This window comes from Nomascus leucogenys, chromosome 9, assembly GCF_006542625.1.
Source record: "Nomascus leucogenys isolate Asia chromosome 9, Asia_NLE_v1, whole genome shotgun sequence".
Taxonomy (NCBI): domain Eukaryota; kingdom Metazoa; phylum Chordata; class Mammalia; order Primates; family Hylobatidae; genus Nomascus; species Nomascus leucogenys.
The window spans coordinates 7,967,644-7,984,366 of NC_044389.1; the positions used below are offsets into that span (position 1 = coordinate 7,967,644).

Here is a 16,723-nt window from a genome sequence, read left to right on the forward strand (position 1 = left end):
GAAAGAAATCTAAAACATCTTCACACTAAGAAGCAAATGACTAACATGGTTTCATCGTTTCCATTTCCAGAATGACATTTCAAAAGGCAGGGTGAAACTGAAATGTAAGCCATATGAACCTCTATGCGGACAATTCAGATAAAAGTAGACATTATACAAGGCCTCCCCGAGACCACCTCATGTAAAATAATAAATCCCCAATTCCACACCCTCCTTATCCACCTCACTCTGCTTTACTCTTCTTCAGAGCACTTATCACCAACTGACATATATATTTGTTTATCACTTATCTTACATGTCAGCTGATTATAAGCTCCACAAGGGCAGGAATACAGTTATACTGGGTTTTGGTGGGGGGGTGGGGGTGTTGTTTTATTTTTGTTTTTTGAGACAGGGTCTCACTCTGTTGCCCAGGCTAGACTGCAATGGCACAATCTCAGCTCACTGCAACCTTCATTCCTGGGCTCAAGTGATCCTCCCACCTCAGCCTCCCGAGTAGCTGGGACTACAGGCATGTGCCACCATGCCCAGCTAATTTTTGTGTTTTTTGTGGAGACAAGGTTTCAACATGTTACTCAGGCTGGCCTCAAATTCCTTGGCTCAGGCAATTCGCCCACCTAGGCATCCCAAAGAGCTAGGATTACAGGCCTGAGCCACCACCCCACCAGGAATACAGTTTTGCCTACCATTTGCCTCCACACCAAAAACACAGCTAGCACACAGAAGGAACTCAATAAATATTTACTTAATAAATGAATGAGTGAAAGTCTTCACTATGGGGGACCCTAGGGTCACATCACATAAAGACCGCCTGCTCTCTATACTAGGCAGCGCCAACCCAGTAAAACAAAGACGTTTAGTGCCCCTCACCTTTATTTTCACCAGGATCTAATGCATTTTCTCACTTTACACACACATACACATACACACAAAAAAAGCCCAATCGTTCCTTCAAGTTCTAAGAAGAAAGGAGAGATTTAACTGCAAAGTCATTTAAATTCTGCTTCTGGGTACTTAATTTTTTGGCTTTATTTTATTTACCTCTAAGCTAATATGCACATTTAAAACCCTGAAGAAGATATCAAAAACAGAATTACTTAAGGAATATCATACAGCGAGGTTGCAACATGCTAACATATCTTAGCACCACAGAATTCCAGAAAACAGAATATTCTGAGAACTTGCAAGATATAAAAACTGTGGTCAAACTAATTCATGACTTTGATTCAAAAATCCATCTCCCACTGAGCGTGGTGGCTCACATCTGTGTAATCCCAGCACTTTGGGAGGCCAAGGCAGGAGGACCCCTTGAAGCCAGGAGCTTGAAACCAGCCTGGGCAACATAGGGAGGCCCTGTCTCTACAAAAAATAAAAAAATTAGCCAGACATGCGGCCGGATGCAGTGGCCCACGCCTGTAATCCCAGCACTTTGGGAGGCTGAGGCGGGCGGATCATGAGGTCAGGAGTTTGAGACAAGCTTGGCCAAAATAGTGAAACCCCATCTCTACTAAAAATACAAAAATTAGCCAGGCATGGTGGCAGGTGCCTGTAGTCCCAGCTACTCGGGAGGCTGAGGCAGGAGAATCTCTTGAACCCGGGAGACAGGGCTTGCAGTGAGTCAAGATCATGCCACTGCACTCCAGCCTGGGCGACACAGCAAGACTCCGTCTAAAAAAAAAAAAAGCCATTTATGCTAGAGCATGCCTGTCACTCCAGCTAGTTAGGAAGACAAGGTGGGAGGATCCTTTGAGCCCAGGAGTCCAAGTTTGCAGTGAGCTATAATCGTGCCACCGCACTCCAGCCTGGACAAGAGCGAGACTGTCTCAAAAAAAAAAAAAAAAAAAAAAAAATTTCCATCTCCCCCTCCCCAGTTAATTCCGAATTCCAAACAGGACAGTCAAATATCTCTGGGGTCAGAATTTCCTCTTTTATCAAATAAGATAACTTTCTTAATGTAACAGGTCCAGTAGCATCATCTAATAACAGTGTTTGCTTTTACCTCACTTTTTTGCGAGGCCAGACAGCTATATGACAACAAAGTGCATGTGAACACAAAAGTCCATAGCCCTTAGAATGTAGAATATAGTGCAGGGAAGGTATCTTTATTTGGTACTGGTTCTGCAAATTACTAATGTATCACCTTTTGTGAGTAAGCAGCTAATATTTGATGATGTAACTGTTTAAAGTAGGAATTACATACAGGAAAGATACTGCCAATACGTGAAATAAATTCCACAAATTCTGCTTGTCGTAATCAACACACAATTCCTTTAGCCAGACAAAGCTTAACTGAGCTAAGTTAAACTAGATTCTAGCTCTGTCCAAAAATATAGACCTAGAGTTAAAATATCCCTTTAAAAAAAAACCCAAACCAAAAAAGTCTGTCATTTCTCATCACTCTGCTGTGAAATTTAAAATTCCTTTTTCCCATGATAGATACAAATTATAATATTTAAAACAATGACATAAAAATGCATCAGAGTTACTTTCCGTTGTAGGAGCAAATCATAAAACAAGATAATCCTTAGAAAAAATGCCAGCTGTTTTTTGTTTTGTTTTGTTTTGAGACAGGTCTCACTCTGTTGCCCAGAGTGGAGTGCAGTGGCACTATCTCAGCTCAATGCAACCTCCACCTCCCAGGTTCAAGTGATTCTCTCCTACCTTAGCCTCCAAGTAGCCGGGGTTACAGGCACGCGCCACCATGCCCAGCTAATTTTTGTATTTTTAGTAGAGATGGGGTTTTGCCATGTTGGCCAGGCTAGTCTCAAACTCCTGACCTCAGGTGATCCGCCCATCTCGGCCTCCCAAAGTGCTGAGATTACAGGCATGAACCACCATGCCCGGCTGCCACTTGGTTTTATCTTTACATTTGTGTAATCTAAATAAATCAAAAGAAATCATCAAGGAACCAAACGTGGCCGGACATGGTGGCACATGCCTGTAATTCTAGCACTTCGGGAGGCTGAGGCAGGAGGATTGCTTGAGGTCAAAAGGGCAAGATGGTGGGACCCCATCTCTCCAAAAAAAAAAGAAAAAAATTAAAGCTTAGCCAGGCTTGCAAGTGCACACCTGTAGTCCCAGCTACCTGGGAGGCTGACATAGGAGGACTCTTTGTATCCAAAAGTTCCAGGCGGCAGTAAACTATGATCATGCCACTTCACTCCAGCCTGGGTGACAGAGACCCTGCCTCTTAAAAAAATAAAAATAAAAATAAAAAGGAACCAAATATATTGTGAAGGCACCGAATATGCTATACCACTAATAAATCCAATCTTAAAATAACTAACCATTTATAGAATTCTTACCCATAAAAATCCTGGTTTCATGGAAATGAAAGAGAGATGGTGCAAAGAGATGAGCAAAGTGAGAAAAATTAGCAAGGGAGGTAAGAAATTGCCTGTCACCTTCAACAATGCTAACAAGAGTGCATACTGCAATTTGAGTCTGGGCTGGTGACTGACAAAGAAAAGGAGGAGTGAAAGATCCCTCCATCCCGGCCCCAACCAAAGGGGTACACAAGAGTGGCTACCTGAGGCTCAATGTTTGCTGTTTGCTTCATATTAATTTCCAGATTCAGTAGGGAAAATATTGTTGAAAATTTGGCCTTAGTGCTTTAATGTGCAGTTGGAGAAATATTCCAGGGTAAATCGTGCTTTTACATGCCAAACTGCTGTTTAAAAGTAATTTCCCCTTTTCCATTTTCAACATGAATTCTGGTAAACTGCAACAGGGAACTATATTTAAAGTGCAAATCAGGGCAGGCAATAGAAATCGGACCTTTTTCATGATAACTTTAAATAATTCAAGCCAACAAATGTGTTAGCACATCTAGACGGAGAGCTAAATCAAGATTTTACAACTAACCTGGGGCTAAGATTTATAGGCCAGCTTAAGCCCCAGAGGGCAAGAAAACTGGCGAGTAATTAATTGCAACGCATTTAAGCAGCACTAATCAACTCTCTCTCCCTGTTCCTGTGAGGGAGCGAGGGACCCCCATTCCCATGCAGGAAAGATGATTGTGCCTTCTACTTCCTAACTTGATTTTGTTCCAATTCTCTTAATTTGTTTTCCCAAACTTTCCCAGGAACATCTATCATAGAAACCAAATGAAACACTAAAAACGAGAAAACCATCAAGCTGCCAAATAACTCCACCTCAGAGGGCGCTGGCAGGAACCAATGAGATATGCCTAAACCTTTTGGCACCAGCTCAGAATACATAAAAAAGCTCAGCCAACAGCTGTGGCCATGCTGGTGACCACAATGATAATGACTGGCAGTCTGGGAAGTGTCTAGGTGGTTGCCTGCCCTGCACAAAAGCCAGGAGAGCATAAAACCCGGTACCTGTGGCTCTGCCACCCAGGCCAAAGCTCACAGAGAGCCGTCTTGGAAGCACACATGGCTCAGGCGCTCCTTCCAGGCTATGCAGGCTGCCACTTCTTTTCTAACACGCTGGGGGAGGAAGCCTTTGGGGCTTCACTTTCTTTCCTGTGACCTACTTACAAAGCATGTCACCCAGCCGGCTCCAGCCTCCAGCAGCTGCCTCTCCGTGGAGCTTTCCAGGATTAATCCCAGGTCCTCCAGGGGGCCTTAAGCTCCAGGATGCATGGCGCATAGCCAACTTACTTGTTTCCAAGTACCCACTTTGAAGATAATCCATGGTAGCAGAGGGACAGAAACAAACACCCCTGCAGCCCAGCGACAGAGGTAAAGTCTGCCTTTTCTCCACCCTACTGGGACAAATCCACTGTCCCCTGTCCCCACAGTAGCAGACAAGCTGGGTAGCAGCTCCATCTACCATGGGACAGCACCTACAACCATGGGATGGAAGGCCCTGTCACTCCATACTTTTTTTTAAGGGGCATCGGATTTTATTCTCTCCCTCTTGAGTTGTATACAGGGAGGCCAATGGCAGGGTCAACACAGTTGGTGGCAGAAATACCTCAGAAGAGGGAGTGACCCAGGCAGGGTCCCTTGAGGGGAGGGGGTGACCTGGCTGGGCAGGGACCCCTCTGAGGAGGGGGTGACCTGGGCAGGAACCCCTGTGGGGAGGGGTGGCTGGGGCTAGAAATGAGGCTGAAGGTACCGGGGCCATATCATGAGAGGGGGTGGTACTGGGGAGTCAAGTTTTTCCTGAGCCAGGAACAGCTGTTTGAGGTTTTAAGGAGCAAATGCCCTGTTGAGATGTGTGCCCAAGTCAGCTTTCTGGAGGCAGTGTGTGGGATGGCTGTAGGAGGACAAGAAAGGACACAAACATGCCAGTGGGAAGGCCACTGGAGTCAAGCAAAGAGCTCTAAGGGCCTCAATTAAGGTGGCAGTGAGCAGGGGAGGGGTAGGGCCACTAAAGAAGCAGAAGCTGCAGGCTCTGAGACAGAGCACCCAGGTGGGTGGTGAGACGGGAAGGGAGGGCCTGGGGCTTCTTAGAATAAAGGAGGATAGCACGTGTGAGGGAAGGCAACTTGGTCCCCAGCATTCTGAGGATACGCCAGTGCAGATAGGCAGGACAGCCGGGTGCAGGGGTGAGCCCAGCACAGCGGTGTGTGTGTGATAGCCGCTGCAGCACTAGAGTCTCCACAGCGCACCAGAACGGAAGCCAAGGCTCGTGAGGCCAAAGAAGGCTCAGGGGAACTGCAACATTTAAGGACAGAATTGCAAAGGAGACAAAAGGAATGGCCAGATGGGGAGGAGAAGCAGGAGAGAAGGCAGCTGTTTAATGAATCCTTTCAAAGAACTCTCTCCTTAAAGCTGCACTGTACAACAGAAAGATGTGGCAGTAGAGGAGACCCAGGCTGGGGCCCTCCTGAGAAGTCATACAGCATGAGGTCAAAGTACAGAGTACTTTGTACTGTGTACAGAGTACAGGGTGCAGGTACTTTGTACAGAGTACAAAGACAAAGTATACTCAAACCTCGTAGGTTCAAATCCCAGCTCTGCCACTTAATAGTTAAGCAACCTCTCTGAGCCTCTGTTTCTCTCCCTGTAGAGGGAAGAAATGGAACAAGAATTAAGTAAGTTCATGTATGCTCAGGTTCAAAAAAGTACCTGGCCTATGGTAAAACCTACTGAGCCTTTTGCTCAAGTGCCAAACAGTAAACTCTTAGGAAAAGAGATCTGCTGCTGGGGAAGATGCCAGGACAATTCAGCTAGTGGAGAGAAGTAGTGAGGCAGGAGGCCAAGCCTCCCACCACAGCGAGGCAGCAAGCGTGCAAACACGATATTCCTCCTTTGAGCCTACTATCGGCTCAGATAGGAGCTAGCTCCATCTGAAACTCCTCTCCTGTTTTATCACAGAAGTCATGGGAAACACCGGAATATTAGCTTTTCTTCACTTGACAACAAAGTTTGATGAGACCAACATATTCTATGGGCCAGAGGGTAAATATATTTACAGGAAGGACAGTAGATAGTGAAAAAAAGAGAGAGAGAAAAATAGAAAATAACTATATATATTCAAGAGGGAAAAGATCATTTGGTACTTTGATTTGCATCTTGTTTAAAAACCATCACTCAGGATATGCAAACCAGAAAATTGCAACTCAAAACAGTTTTGGGGGTGAGATTTAAAACCCCACCCTCACTAGCATGTTCCATAGCCTAAGTCATAGGAAGGGTCAGAAAAATCCCTGGTCACACAGCCTACTACGGAACACACCAAAGAGGAACACAGCGAACATTCAAACAAACAAACAAAAAATTAGCACTTTATGCGATTCCTTTAAATTGCAAGTGTACTACTGAACAGTTAACTGTCAGGCTTAATTTATACAAATATAATTTGTGATTAACTTTTAGGCATCTTATTAATTACAAGAAGTAGGTCTTTAAAAGTATCCCCTTAGTGTGCAGATGGGTAGGTGGATGGATAAACAGACATACAGATAAAGTAAGTACCTCTTTCAGTACCACTCAATCCATGGTACACACAATCTGAGATGCTCTAAGCCTTTAGAAACTTATTGTATATTGCCCAAAAACCTTTGCTTTAACAACTCATGGCTCTAACTTTTGATACTCATGCTCCACGGACTATGGTCTCCTCAGCAGCATTTAAAAATTTGCCAAATGATCCTGGAGCCTGAGACAGACTTCTTAGTTTTAGTTCTGGTGTTTCCAATTCCTTTCCCAAGTACACTAAAGACCTGACTGAGGAGTAGGCCTCAATGCCACACTTTGCTCTCTCCAGAACAACTCCTTACTTTAAGGCAAAACAACCATTGATCATCTTTTGTTTTGTTTTGTTTTCTGAGATGGAGTCTCGCACTGTCGCCCGGGCTGGAGTGTAATGGCATGATCTTGGCTCACTGCAACCTCTGATTCTCCTGCCTCAGCCTCCCGAGTAGCTGGGATTACAACCACCCGCCACCATGCCTGGCTAATTTTTTTTTTTTTTTCATTTTTAATAGAGACAGGGTTTCACTATGTTGACCAGGCTGGTCTCGAACCCCTGACCTCATGATCCACCCGTCTCAGCCTCCCAAAGTGCTGGGATTACAGGCGTGAGCCACTGCGCCTGGGCTTGATCATCTTTATATTCCGAAGATATTCACAGAAATCACCCAGTAAGAGTCCTAGTTTATATCCAAGCCTATGGTGGCCCAGGCAGCGTTCTCACACCTGGCTTCACAGAAAACTTACCTGGAAGTCTCATTTCAGATCTTCTGAATCAGAAAATCTGGAGCTGGAACGCAGGAATCTGCAGTTTAACAGGGGCTTCTTTAAGACACTCAGGTGATTCTCATGTGTGCTGAAGTCTGACACACATTGGGAAGGGCAACTAGACAGGAACTCAAGGGAACTGAATGGGGCTATTTTCACAATGGGCTGAGGCCATTTAACTTCCTTTATTTCACTCAGCTCATAAACAAAAAACAAGCTCCTCCATATCCCCCCTCAAGGACCTGGAGAAGATAAATTCAAAGTGATGTGTAAAGAGCCTTGAGTTTCTTATGGGAAGCAATGATGTAAACTAAAATGTATCATCTTTTCAGCTACATAAAATATTCTTTTAGGAGTGAAAATAAGTCATATCCCTAGGAGGAAATGGCACTGCTATACTTAAGATACATTCAACTCTTATTTGATGATACTTATACTTGTTTTTGTTTTTATTTTTGTTTTGTCTAAACCCTCAGCTTTACAACATGCAGATACATGTAGATAAAGACTGCTTTCCTCTCCAACTTCTACCAAATCTTTGGTATATATACATTTTGAGTAAATGCTTAAATGAATTTATTCTGTTAATCAAGACTCTCTTCCTTAAAAACAAACAAACATAAAACAGCCAAGTGCAGTGGGACATTCCTGTAGTCCCAGCTGCTTGGTGGCTGAGGCAGACAGATCTCTTGAGGCCAGGAGTTCAGGTCCAGCCTGGGCAACATAGCCAGACCCCCCAACTTTTTTTTTTTCTTTTAGAAGGAGTCTCGCTCTGTCACCCAGGCTGAAGTGCAGTGGTGCAAACTTTGCTCACTACAACCTCGGCCTCCTGGGTTCAAGCGATTCTCCTGCCTCAGCCTCCTAAGTAGCTGGGACTACAAACACGCGCCACCATGCCTGGGTAATTTTTTTGTATTTTTAGTAGAGACGGGGTTTCACCTTGTTGGCCAGGTTGGTCCTGAACTCCTGACCTCAAATGATCTGCCTGCCTCAGCCTCCTAAAGTGCTGAGATTACAGGTGTGAGCCACCATGCCCGGCCAGACACCCAACTCTTTAAAAAAAAAAAAAAAAAAAAAAAAAAACCTACTCAAGTTGCCACCTAATATAATGACCCCCCAAAAATAACCTTCCAGCCAGACCTGTCCTCTACAGACTCAAATATCTAACTGCTCACCTGACATGGTACCTGGCCACCTCACATGCATTCTGAACTCAACTTGTCCAAAACTGAACTTACTCAGCTTCATCTCCCCCTAAAACTAAAAGTCAAAGTATATTTCAAAATATTGTGTAAGTACTTAATGCCATAGAACTATACACTTAAAATTCATTACACTTAATAAACCGTATGTTATGTACATTGAAGCACATAAAACTGTTTTTAAAAACCTGGTCCTCCTCCTTCAGTGCCCAAGTTAGTAACCGGCACTACTACCCATGGTGGATGTGACAGAAATGTATGACTCATCCTTTCCCCCACCCTTTCTCCCAGAACACTGAACCCAATCAGTCCCAGAGTCTGAGAGATTCTTAATCATCTCTCACAACCTGTGTCCAGCAGCCTCCTCACAGTTCCCCATATCCACAACGGCCCCCTCCAACTCCTGCTCCATCAGACAGCCAGAGTGAGTTTCAGGAAATGGCAGCCATATCACATACTGCCCCATTACAGCCCTTCAAACACTTCCCTCTGCTCTAAGGACGACCCCAAAATATGTCCCCTGATCTGCAAAGCCCTGCCCAACGTGGCCCCTAATGATCTTGCCAGCCCTTCAGTCCTCTGTCCTTTCTCCACTTGGCTCCTTCACCACCAAGCTCTGCCCCCCACTTACCTGATTTCTGCTTCCCCTTTGGGTCTGAGCTCTAATGTCACATCCTCTAGGAAGCCTTCCTTGACCCTTACCCCACAGTTTCTCAAGCTTGGCACTGTTGGCATTTCGGATCCGATAATTAATTGTTCGATGGTGGGGTGGAACTGTCCTGTGCCTTTGTAGGATGTTCAGCAGCACCCCTGACTCTAGATGTCAGTAGCACCCTCTGCCAAACCAGCCCCTGGGATAACCAAAAAGTATCCAAACAGCAACAAACCTTCCCTGGGGTACAAGATGGCTCCCTGTTGAGATCCATCTCCCCAGTCTAGGCAAAAGCCATCTATCTCCCTGCAGCATGTTCTCACAGCATCCTGAACATCTCTTCCACAGCATTTAGCACAGACACAATTCGTTCTGTAGTCATTACTGTTTAATATCACCTTGCCTTTCGGGCTGCAAGCTCCCAAAGGGTAGAGACAGACTAGATCTGTCTTGTTCCTGCAATATCACGATGCCTGACACACAGTAGGTACCCACATTACCCTGAATAAATGAGAGGCTTTGGGCAGTTTTTCCTTTTAGTACTACTTTTAAATTGACATTCTTCTAGTAGTTCAAGTCAACACCTACGTTAAATCAGGTTTCTTTGGGAGTTGCTTAGTGACTAGAACTTTGAAATCATAGTAGTAAGGAAGAACTTCCTCAATAGGTCTGATGAACCCTTGAAACTCACTTTTCCTTTATCATGGAAAAGATGGGATTAACCTATGGGGACTCCCATATATTGTTCTTAAGAAGTAATCTGTGCAAAGCCAAAGATGGATCACACATAATGCTACAAGAGGAAAAACAGAACATTTGCAAATTTTCTCTAAGTAGTACCTTTATGCCTAAAAATTATGCTTGCTTGCTTGCTTCAAAATGAGTCTAGTAAAACACACATACAAAAACCTGGCTCCAAAAGAGCCAATTATAAGGAAGTGCTCAAATACCGAGCCCACAATGTTTGTCCCCCAGGAAGTTACCAAACGGGTCAGAACATCTCCTTCGAATTCACACTGCTATTTGAAACAGATGCTCTCCCTCCCTCCCACTAGCTTAGCTGTCAGCTACTGGCAAACTCCCCTGGGTCAAGTCCATGACCTGGGGGGCCATGCCAATTCGGGGGTCCTGGACTACCTGGATGACAAAGAATCCATTCAGAAGATTACAATCTGTGCCAGTAATTTCTGCATACTGCTTTAGAAACAAAGAGAAGGTTTTAAGAATCAAAAAACACAAAACAACCTGGAATTAGGTCTGACTCTTGGTGTCCTAAAATTTCTGACTCATTGCAACGAAAGGAATCCGGGCAAGACCTGGCTCAGAATGAAAAACCATCCCCAATTTTGGCAGGTGCTAAGAAATACAAAGTTGGCTCACACAGGGAAGAGGCAGACAGGGATGTGAAAAATAAAAGCTAATACCTATTATTTTATCAATATCATTGGTTCAAAGAAGCTTCTTCTATCAATTAGGATTAAGTTTGGCAATAGGATTAGGTTTGGCTGCATATAATCTCATGCAATACAAGTCTGCAAACAGGCAATGCAGAGCTGACATGATGCTCCACATCCATCTGGCATCCAGGCTTCTTCTTTCTCCTCTACCATCCTTACTACTGGCTTCCATCTTCAAGGTCACCTCATGGTCACAAGATGGCCACCATGGCTCCATCCATCAGATCCACTTAATAGGCAATGGGAAGGAGGATAACACAGAGCAAAAAGGCCTGCATCCCAGCTGAGTCGGCCACCTTGAATGAGCTTTACCAGGAGCCCCAGCCAATAATCTCTAAAGATATCTCTGTAGAGCACTAGCTGCCCCCATATGAAAAGGCCACTGAGAAATGTTTCACATTGCTGCTGCCACCGCTGCCGCCACCACCCCATCATCATTCCTCCACCCTTCCCCCCAACCCGGATTATATTAATTTTGTTAGGAAAACAAGGGCCAAAGGGTTACTTCGCAGGCAGCTGGCAGTCTCTGCTACAAGGGGATCAGGATGTTAAAACTGTAAGAGGTGGCAAAGTCCTAGTATTCTACCCAGTCCATTCGCCCTGTTCATATGAGAAAACTGAAGCTCAAAGCCACCAAAAGCCACACAGCTAACAAATGGTAACCTGGAGGCTTGAATCAATCTTCTCATTCTGAAACTGGTACCAGACTTTAGAACCAAAGTTGCAGTAAACTGTGTCTGTATATGCATGTGGGTTTAAAAGAAATTTTCTATATTGACTTTTCTCTAAAAACATAAACAAATATGCTCTAGTTTGTGGGGAAACTAAACTATATAGTCAGGCCAATCTTATATGGGAATATTTAAGGTATTTATAAACTATCAAGATTGTTCACATGTGACAGAACACCTGTCACATTCTGTTTCAGCAAGATTCCAAGAACATCGTAAGTGGGGACGTCTTTATACGCGTCGGTGCCCTTCCCCTACACCGAAGCAGAGCTCCATAAAAGGTATTCATGATTCACTTCGGACCTCGAAGAATACAGCCTCCTGTCTGTGCCAACCCATGAAAGCCAGTTCACAAAGCCCAAATGTCTCACAGGCACCTTTTAATGCATTTTATGTCTTGTTGTGCTTATCTGACAACTTCACAAGGCTAATAGACATCTCTAAAAATGTGTTGACATTTTAGTGCATTCTGAATGTCCTTCAGTGTATTATCAAATTTGGACAGTGTAATATTAGACAGTGCAAATATTCCCCTGCGGGTAGTAAAAAACAGACACAGCAATACAAATGTGCATTTCGGCCCATACGTTGTATATATTATATACAAATATTATACCCCCAGTACAGCATTATAAAGTGCAGTGCTATAAATAGAATGCCAATTTCAGCTACCACCCACCCATTTGCTTAGTTGCAAAACATCCAGGCAACAAGCCAACTGATGCAGCCAGGAGTCACCCAGTCGCTTTCCCAAACCTCCAACCTCCCTTTCTCCCAGGGCTGCCACCCAGCAATGCCTTTCTTCCACTGAAGCCGATTCCAGCCAAATTCAGTTGCTCCCCAAGACCAACTACAGCCTTCTCTGCCCGAGGTGCCCTAATATTTTTAATTACACTGCTGCCTAATTAATCATGCATGTAAACAATTACCAACTAACCTTGCTCTTTTCCCACACTTACTGAGCGCCTATAGAAATGCCAGAGTACACAAATGCAGCAAATTAATCCTTATTCGGAGAGCTTAAATACAAATAAAAACAGGCTGTCAAAGTTCCGGTGGGCTAACAAGAGCAGTGCGCAATAACGCTACGTCTTTTCCTAAACTGCACCATTCTGCCATTACTAAAAAATCTGAAATTATTGCCTTTTCACACAAGCAAGTCTGGGTTAGAGGACAAAAACTCTGTAACAGTCTGAAAAGAAAATAATTTTTCGCTCAAGCTTTCAAACTTGAACAAATCTCATCATGAAAGTCAATTACAAGGCTGCTTCTTTTTTTTTTTTTTAACTTTTATCACATCGTTTTACGATAAAGGGGGGAAATGCCCTTGCGAGGAGAAAGGAAATAAAAAAGAATGGTCATTACAGCAGCAGGAGACCGGGCAAGCACTGCTCGCAGACGTGTCCCCTGATGTCCCCAGCGGAGACTCGAGACAGGAGCAAGCCTCCCCGCGGCGGCCTCCCCACCGCGCCCGCTCCCGCGGAGGCCCAGCGGGCGCCCCTGTCCTCCTCCGGGTCGGAATCCGGGAAGGGCTGGCGCCAAGCCGGCCGCTTATCCTTAGAGGCCAGGGCACGTCCTGAAGGCCCTGCTGAGGGGCGCGCGGACACCAGGACCGCCGTCCTCGCCCCCGGGGGTCGAGCAGGAGCCTCCGGGCCTCGGGGGCCGCCTCGCCGGCTCCCGTCCAGCCTCCCGCCCGGCGCGGGGCGCGCAGGACGGCGGCGCGCGGGCGGAAGGCAGGAGGGCGGGACCGCCGCCGCCGCCGCCGCTCGCGCTCTTTCAAAGTTTCTTCGGTGGCACAGTTCCTGCGCGCTTCCTGTGGGGGCGGCTGCTGCGCCCTCGCCGCCCCGTCGCCCGCCGGCTCCGGGCGGAGGAGGCTGGGAGACGCGAGTCCGGGGCCGGGGCGGCAGCGGGGACCCAGGACCGAAAGGGGCCGAGTGGGCACGCCTCGGGTCCCGGGGCCGAGTCCCACCTGGGCGCCGCGAGAGGGCGCTGCTGACGGCGCGGCGCGGCGGGGACCAGACGGCGGGACGCGCTCGCCGGCGGGGCAGGGCTGGGCCTCCCGGCGCCTCCCTCCCCGCGCCGACCGGGGCACGGGCGACTGTGCCCACGAACCCCACGCCTCGCCCTTGCGCGCCTGGCCGCCCGCTACTTACCCAGGGAGCAGGTGAGGAGCGCGAGCAGCGCCGGCGGCGCGAGCAGCCACCAGCAGGCGGGCGGCCGCATCCCGGCGGCGGAGGCTGCGCGCCCTACCTGGGCGCGGGGATGGGAGACGCGCGGGGAGCGGAGCTGCGCCGCTGCCGCCGCCGCCGCCGCCGCCCTGCCGCCGCGGCTGACCCTTCTCTGCCGGCTCCCCTCCTCCCTCCTCCGTCTCCGCCGCGCCATCGTCGGCCGCGCCCTCTGGCGGCCGGGAGCGGGAGCACCCCTGTGCGCGCTTCCAGCGTCTGCCCGGCTCGCGGCTGCGGCTGGTGTCCGGCCCGACGGGCTGCGGTACAGGTGGCCGCGGCTCTGCCCGCAGGGCGCCCTCCTTCGAGGCGTCTGACCTCTGCCCCCTCCAGCCACCAGCCTCCACCCCTCCTCTCCCTTCCTCCTCTGCGTCCCTCCTGACCTAGGCCCCGTCCGCTCCCTTCATGCCCTCCCACCTTACCGCCCCCATCAGTAGTTCTACCTGTGAAGTGGAAGCGAGCAGTACTTTTCCTCCCTGCTAATGTATTGTCTGCTGTGGAAAAAAAAACAATGTAATCAATAGTTCAACTCTTAATATTGTTGGCACCAATGCTCTACTTTGATGAAGGTGTTTTTAATCAGCTCAACTAATTTACTTAATATCCCCTTTAAATGGAATTTGGCCAATAGCCTAGGCCTGGGATTTGGCTTTTAAACAAGTTTGTGTAAATGTAATTTTCTATAAATGTAATTTTAAGTGTTCACCATAATGGAAGAGAGTGGGTGTGATTTTATTCAAAATATAAAAATTAATTAAACTGGAATACAGAGAAGTGGAGCGATGTGGGAGTGCCTCCTGTTCCCGCAGGACTGCCAAGGGCCTTCCTCCCCAGCCCGGTAGAGTGGTGGCCCTGATAGGGGACTGGCCCTGCTGTGTTGTGTGGTGCACTGAAGGGGAAAGCATTGCAAGTAAGAGCTAGAGACTCCCTTCAGTGGTTCTGAACTCCTTCGTGCCTCCCTCAAGCCTTGGCTCACTTCTGTTTCCAAGGAAGTGCACAGGACCAAGTGCTTTTCCCGGCCCTGGTTTAGCCCATGACCTCTTGAAGGCAGTATCTGTGTTTTCCTTAATATTTACTCATTTGTTAGATACCTACTATGTGACTGCAACTCTGCTAAGCACCCTAGGAATGCCAGTATCTTTCACATGGACATACAACATTCACCTACTTGCTAAACATTTATGGAGGAGGAGGCCCTGGCAATACAAGTAGGATGTCCTGGAGACAGAGAAGCAGGTGCTGAATAAACGTTTGTAGGCTTGAGCCCTCTTAACTTGAATGCCTTTAGGGGACTTAGGCTCTAATGCCTTTGGACAGTATTGTCTGCAATTGTGCAATACCTGCTGCAATTGTTTTGAAAAGGAGGCCTGGAGAGAAAGAATTTTCTCTCTGTGTGGTTTATATTGACTTCTTAAAACTGGGAACTAAATATTTCACGTGTGATCCATTTAGTGTGAATGCAAATAGTTCCCTTTTGTTCCATTCGCCCAAGGTTTATGGGCTCTTGTCAATACCATTTTGATGGGAGGAAAAAGAAATGTAGGGATCCTTCCATTTCGTTTCTTAGTGAAGCATTTCAAATCTATGGTTGACTGAATTCATTGCTTTTATCCTTGGGAAGTTCTCAAGCTTACCTGCCTAGTAGTTCTAGATTGTTTCCAATTTCCAGAGCTGTTTTTGCTTTTTTCCAAGAAAATATTCCTTGCATATGTGGAGTAGTAAACATTTAACCAAACTGTGTTTAATTAGACACAGAAGACTAATAAGCAGGGTCAAATGCCTCTCCACGTGGGTAAGCAACTCCTGGTGCTTAATCAATATTTTCATGGAAATTCATCATGTTAGAGTATTACTACGTTCCAGAACAAGGTGTGGAAAATTAAGCCCTAAGGACAACAGAGAACACAGTTTAAGTAATACACTTGCCCTAGTGTCCTTCCTTTCCACAGTAGACATAGATAAATGGCACATTACAAAGCTCCATAACTCATATTTTAAAAAGAATTGCCTTTCACTTACTCTAGTCATATGATAAATGGACTTGCTGGGAGTTCTCTCTCCCAATCACATGTCGGGAGAGTTTCCTAGAGCAACATACTCATGAGGATACTAACAGATACATGATAGGCACTGCTTGCCTGTAACATTGACTGTAAAGGAACAACTCTACGTAGAAAAAAAATAAATCCTATAAACTGTAAGATTGTGATATGAAAACAAGAAAGCCATCTTCTTGGGATTCACTCAACATAATCCCAGCTGTCACCTCCATGCTGGCCCCTGAAACTTTCTTTGTTGAGGGGCAGGGGAAGAAGCAAGGAGACATCTTTTGTTGGGGAAGGCACTGTTGCAACCTGGTTAAAACAGACTGGTAATTTTAAAGATAATTTTCTAAATACTAAAGGAGAACATAAAGACATACTAAAACCATTGAGAGCCAAATAATCTAATGAACAAATTCCAAACAGGTGGTTTCTGATCTCACGACAGTTATACTTGAGGCCCAAAAGGCTGAACTCCATTCATTCATTCAAATGATAGGGACCACTTCTAGCTGATGTGCCCTTTGCTAAGCTCTGGGGCAGATATTAAAGAGCATAAAACATGGTCCTGGGCCCAAGAACTCACAGTCCAGTTAGGGAGACAAAAAATGTTCATAACTAACTTTGCTACCTTGTTATAAATGCTTTCACATGCGTAGATCAGAGCACTTTGGAACACACAGGGAAAAACAAAATCTCTCAGGGCCTTTGGAATCTGTAAGAAGAGAAGCGACTGTTGCGCAGGATCTTAAAGGAGAAATA

At 46.2% G+C, this 16,723-nt stretch overlaps 1 protein-coding gene across 2 annotated transcripts in view; it reads right to left on the bottom strand.

Annotated features, from left to right (window-relative positions):
- Positions 1-14,076, bottom strand: part of B3GLCT (beta 3-glucosyltransferase) — a 127,918-nt gene extending 113,842 nt beyond the window's left edge. For both annotated transcript variants that reach the window (XM_003270246.4, XM_030818561.1), the window contains exon 1: positions 13,851-14,076. In XM_003270246.4, the coding sequence (XP_003270294.2) occupies positions 13,851-13,920 (70 nt within the window). In that variant the 5' untranslated portion in view covers positions 13,921-14,076. The remainder of the gene's footprint in view (positions 1-13,850) is intronic.
- Positions 14,077-16,723: the final 2,647 nt, after the last annotated feature.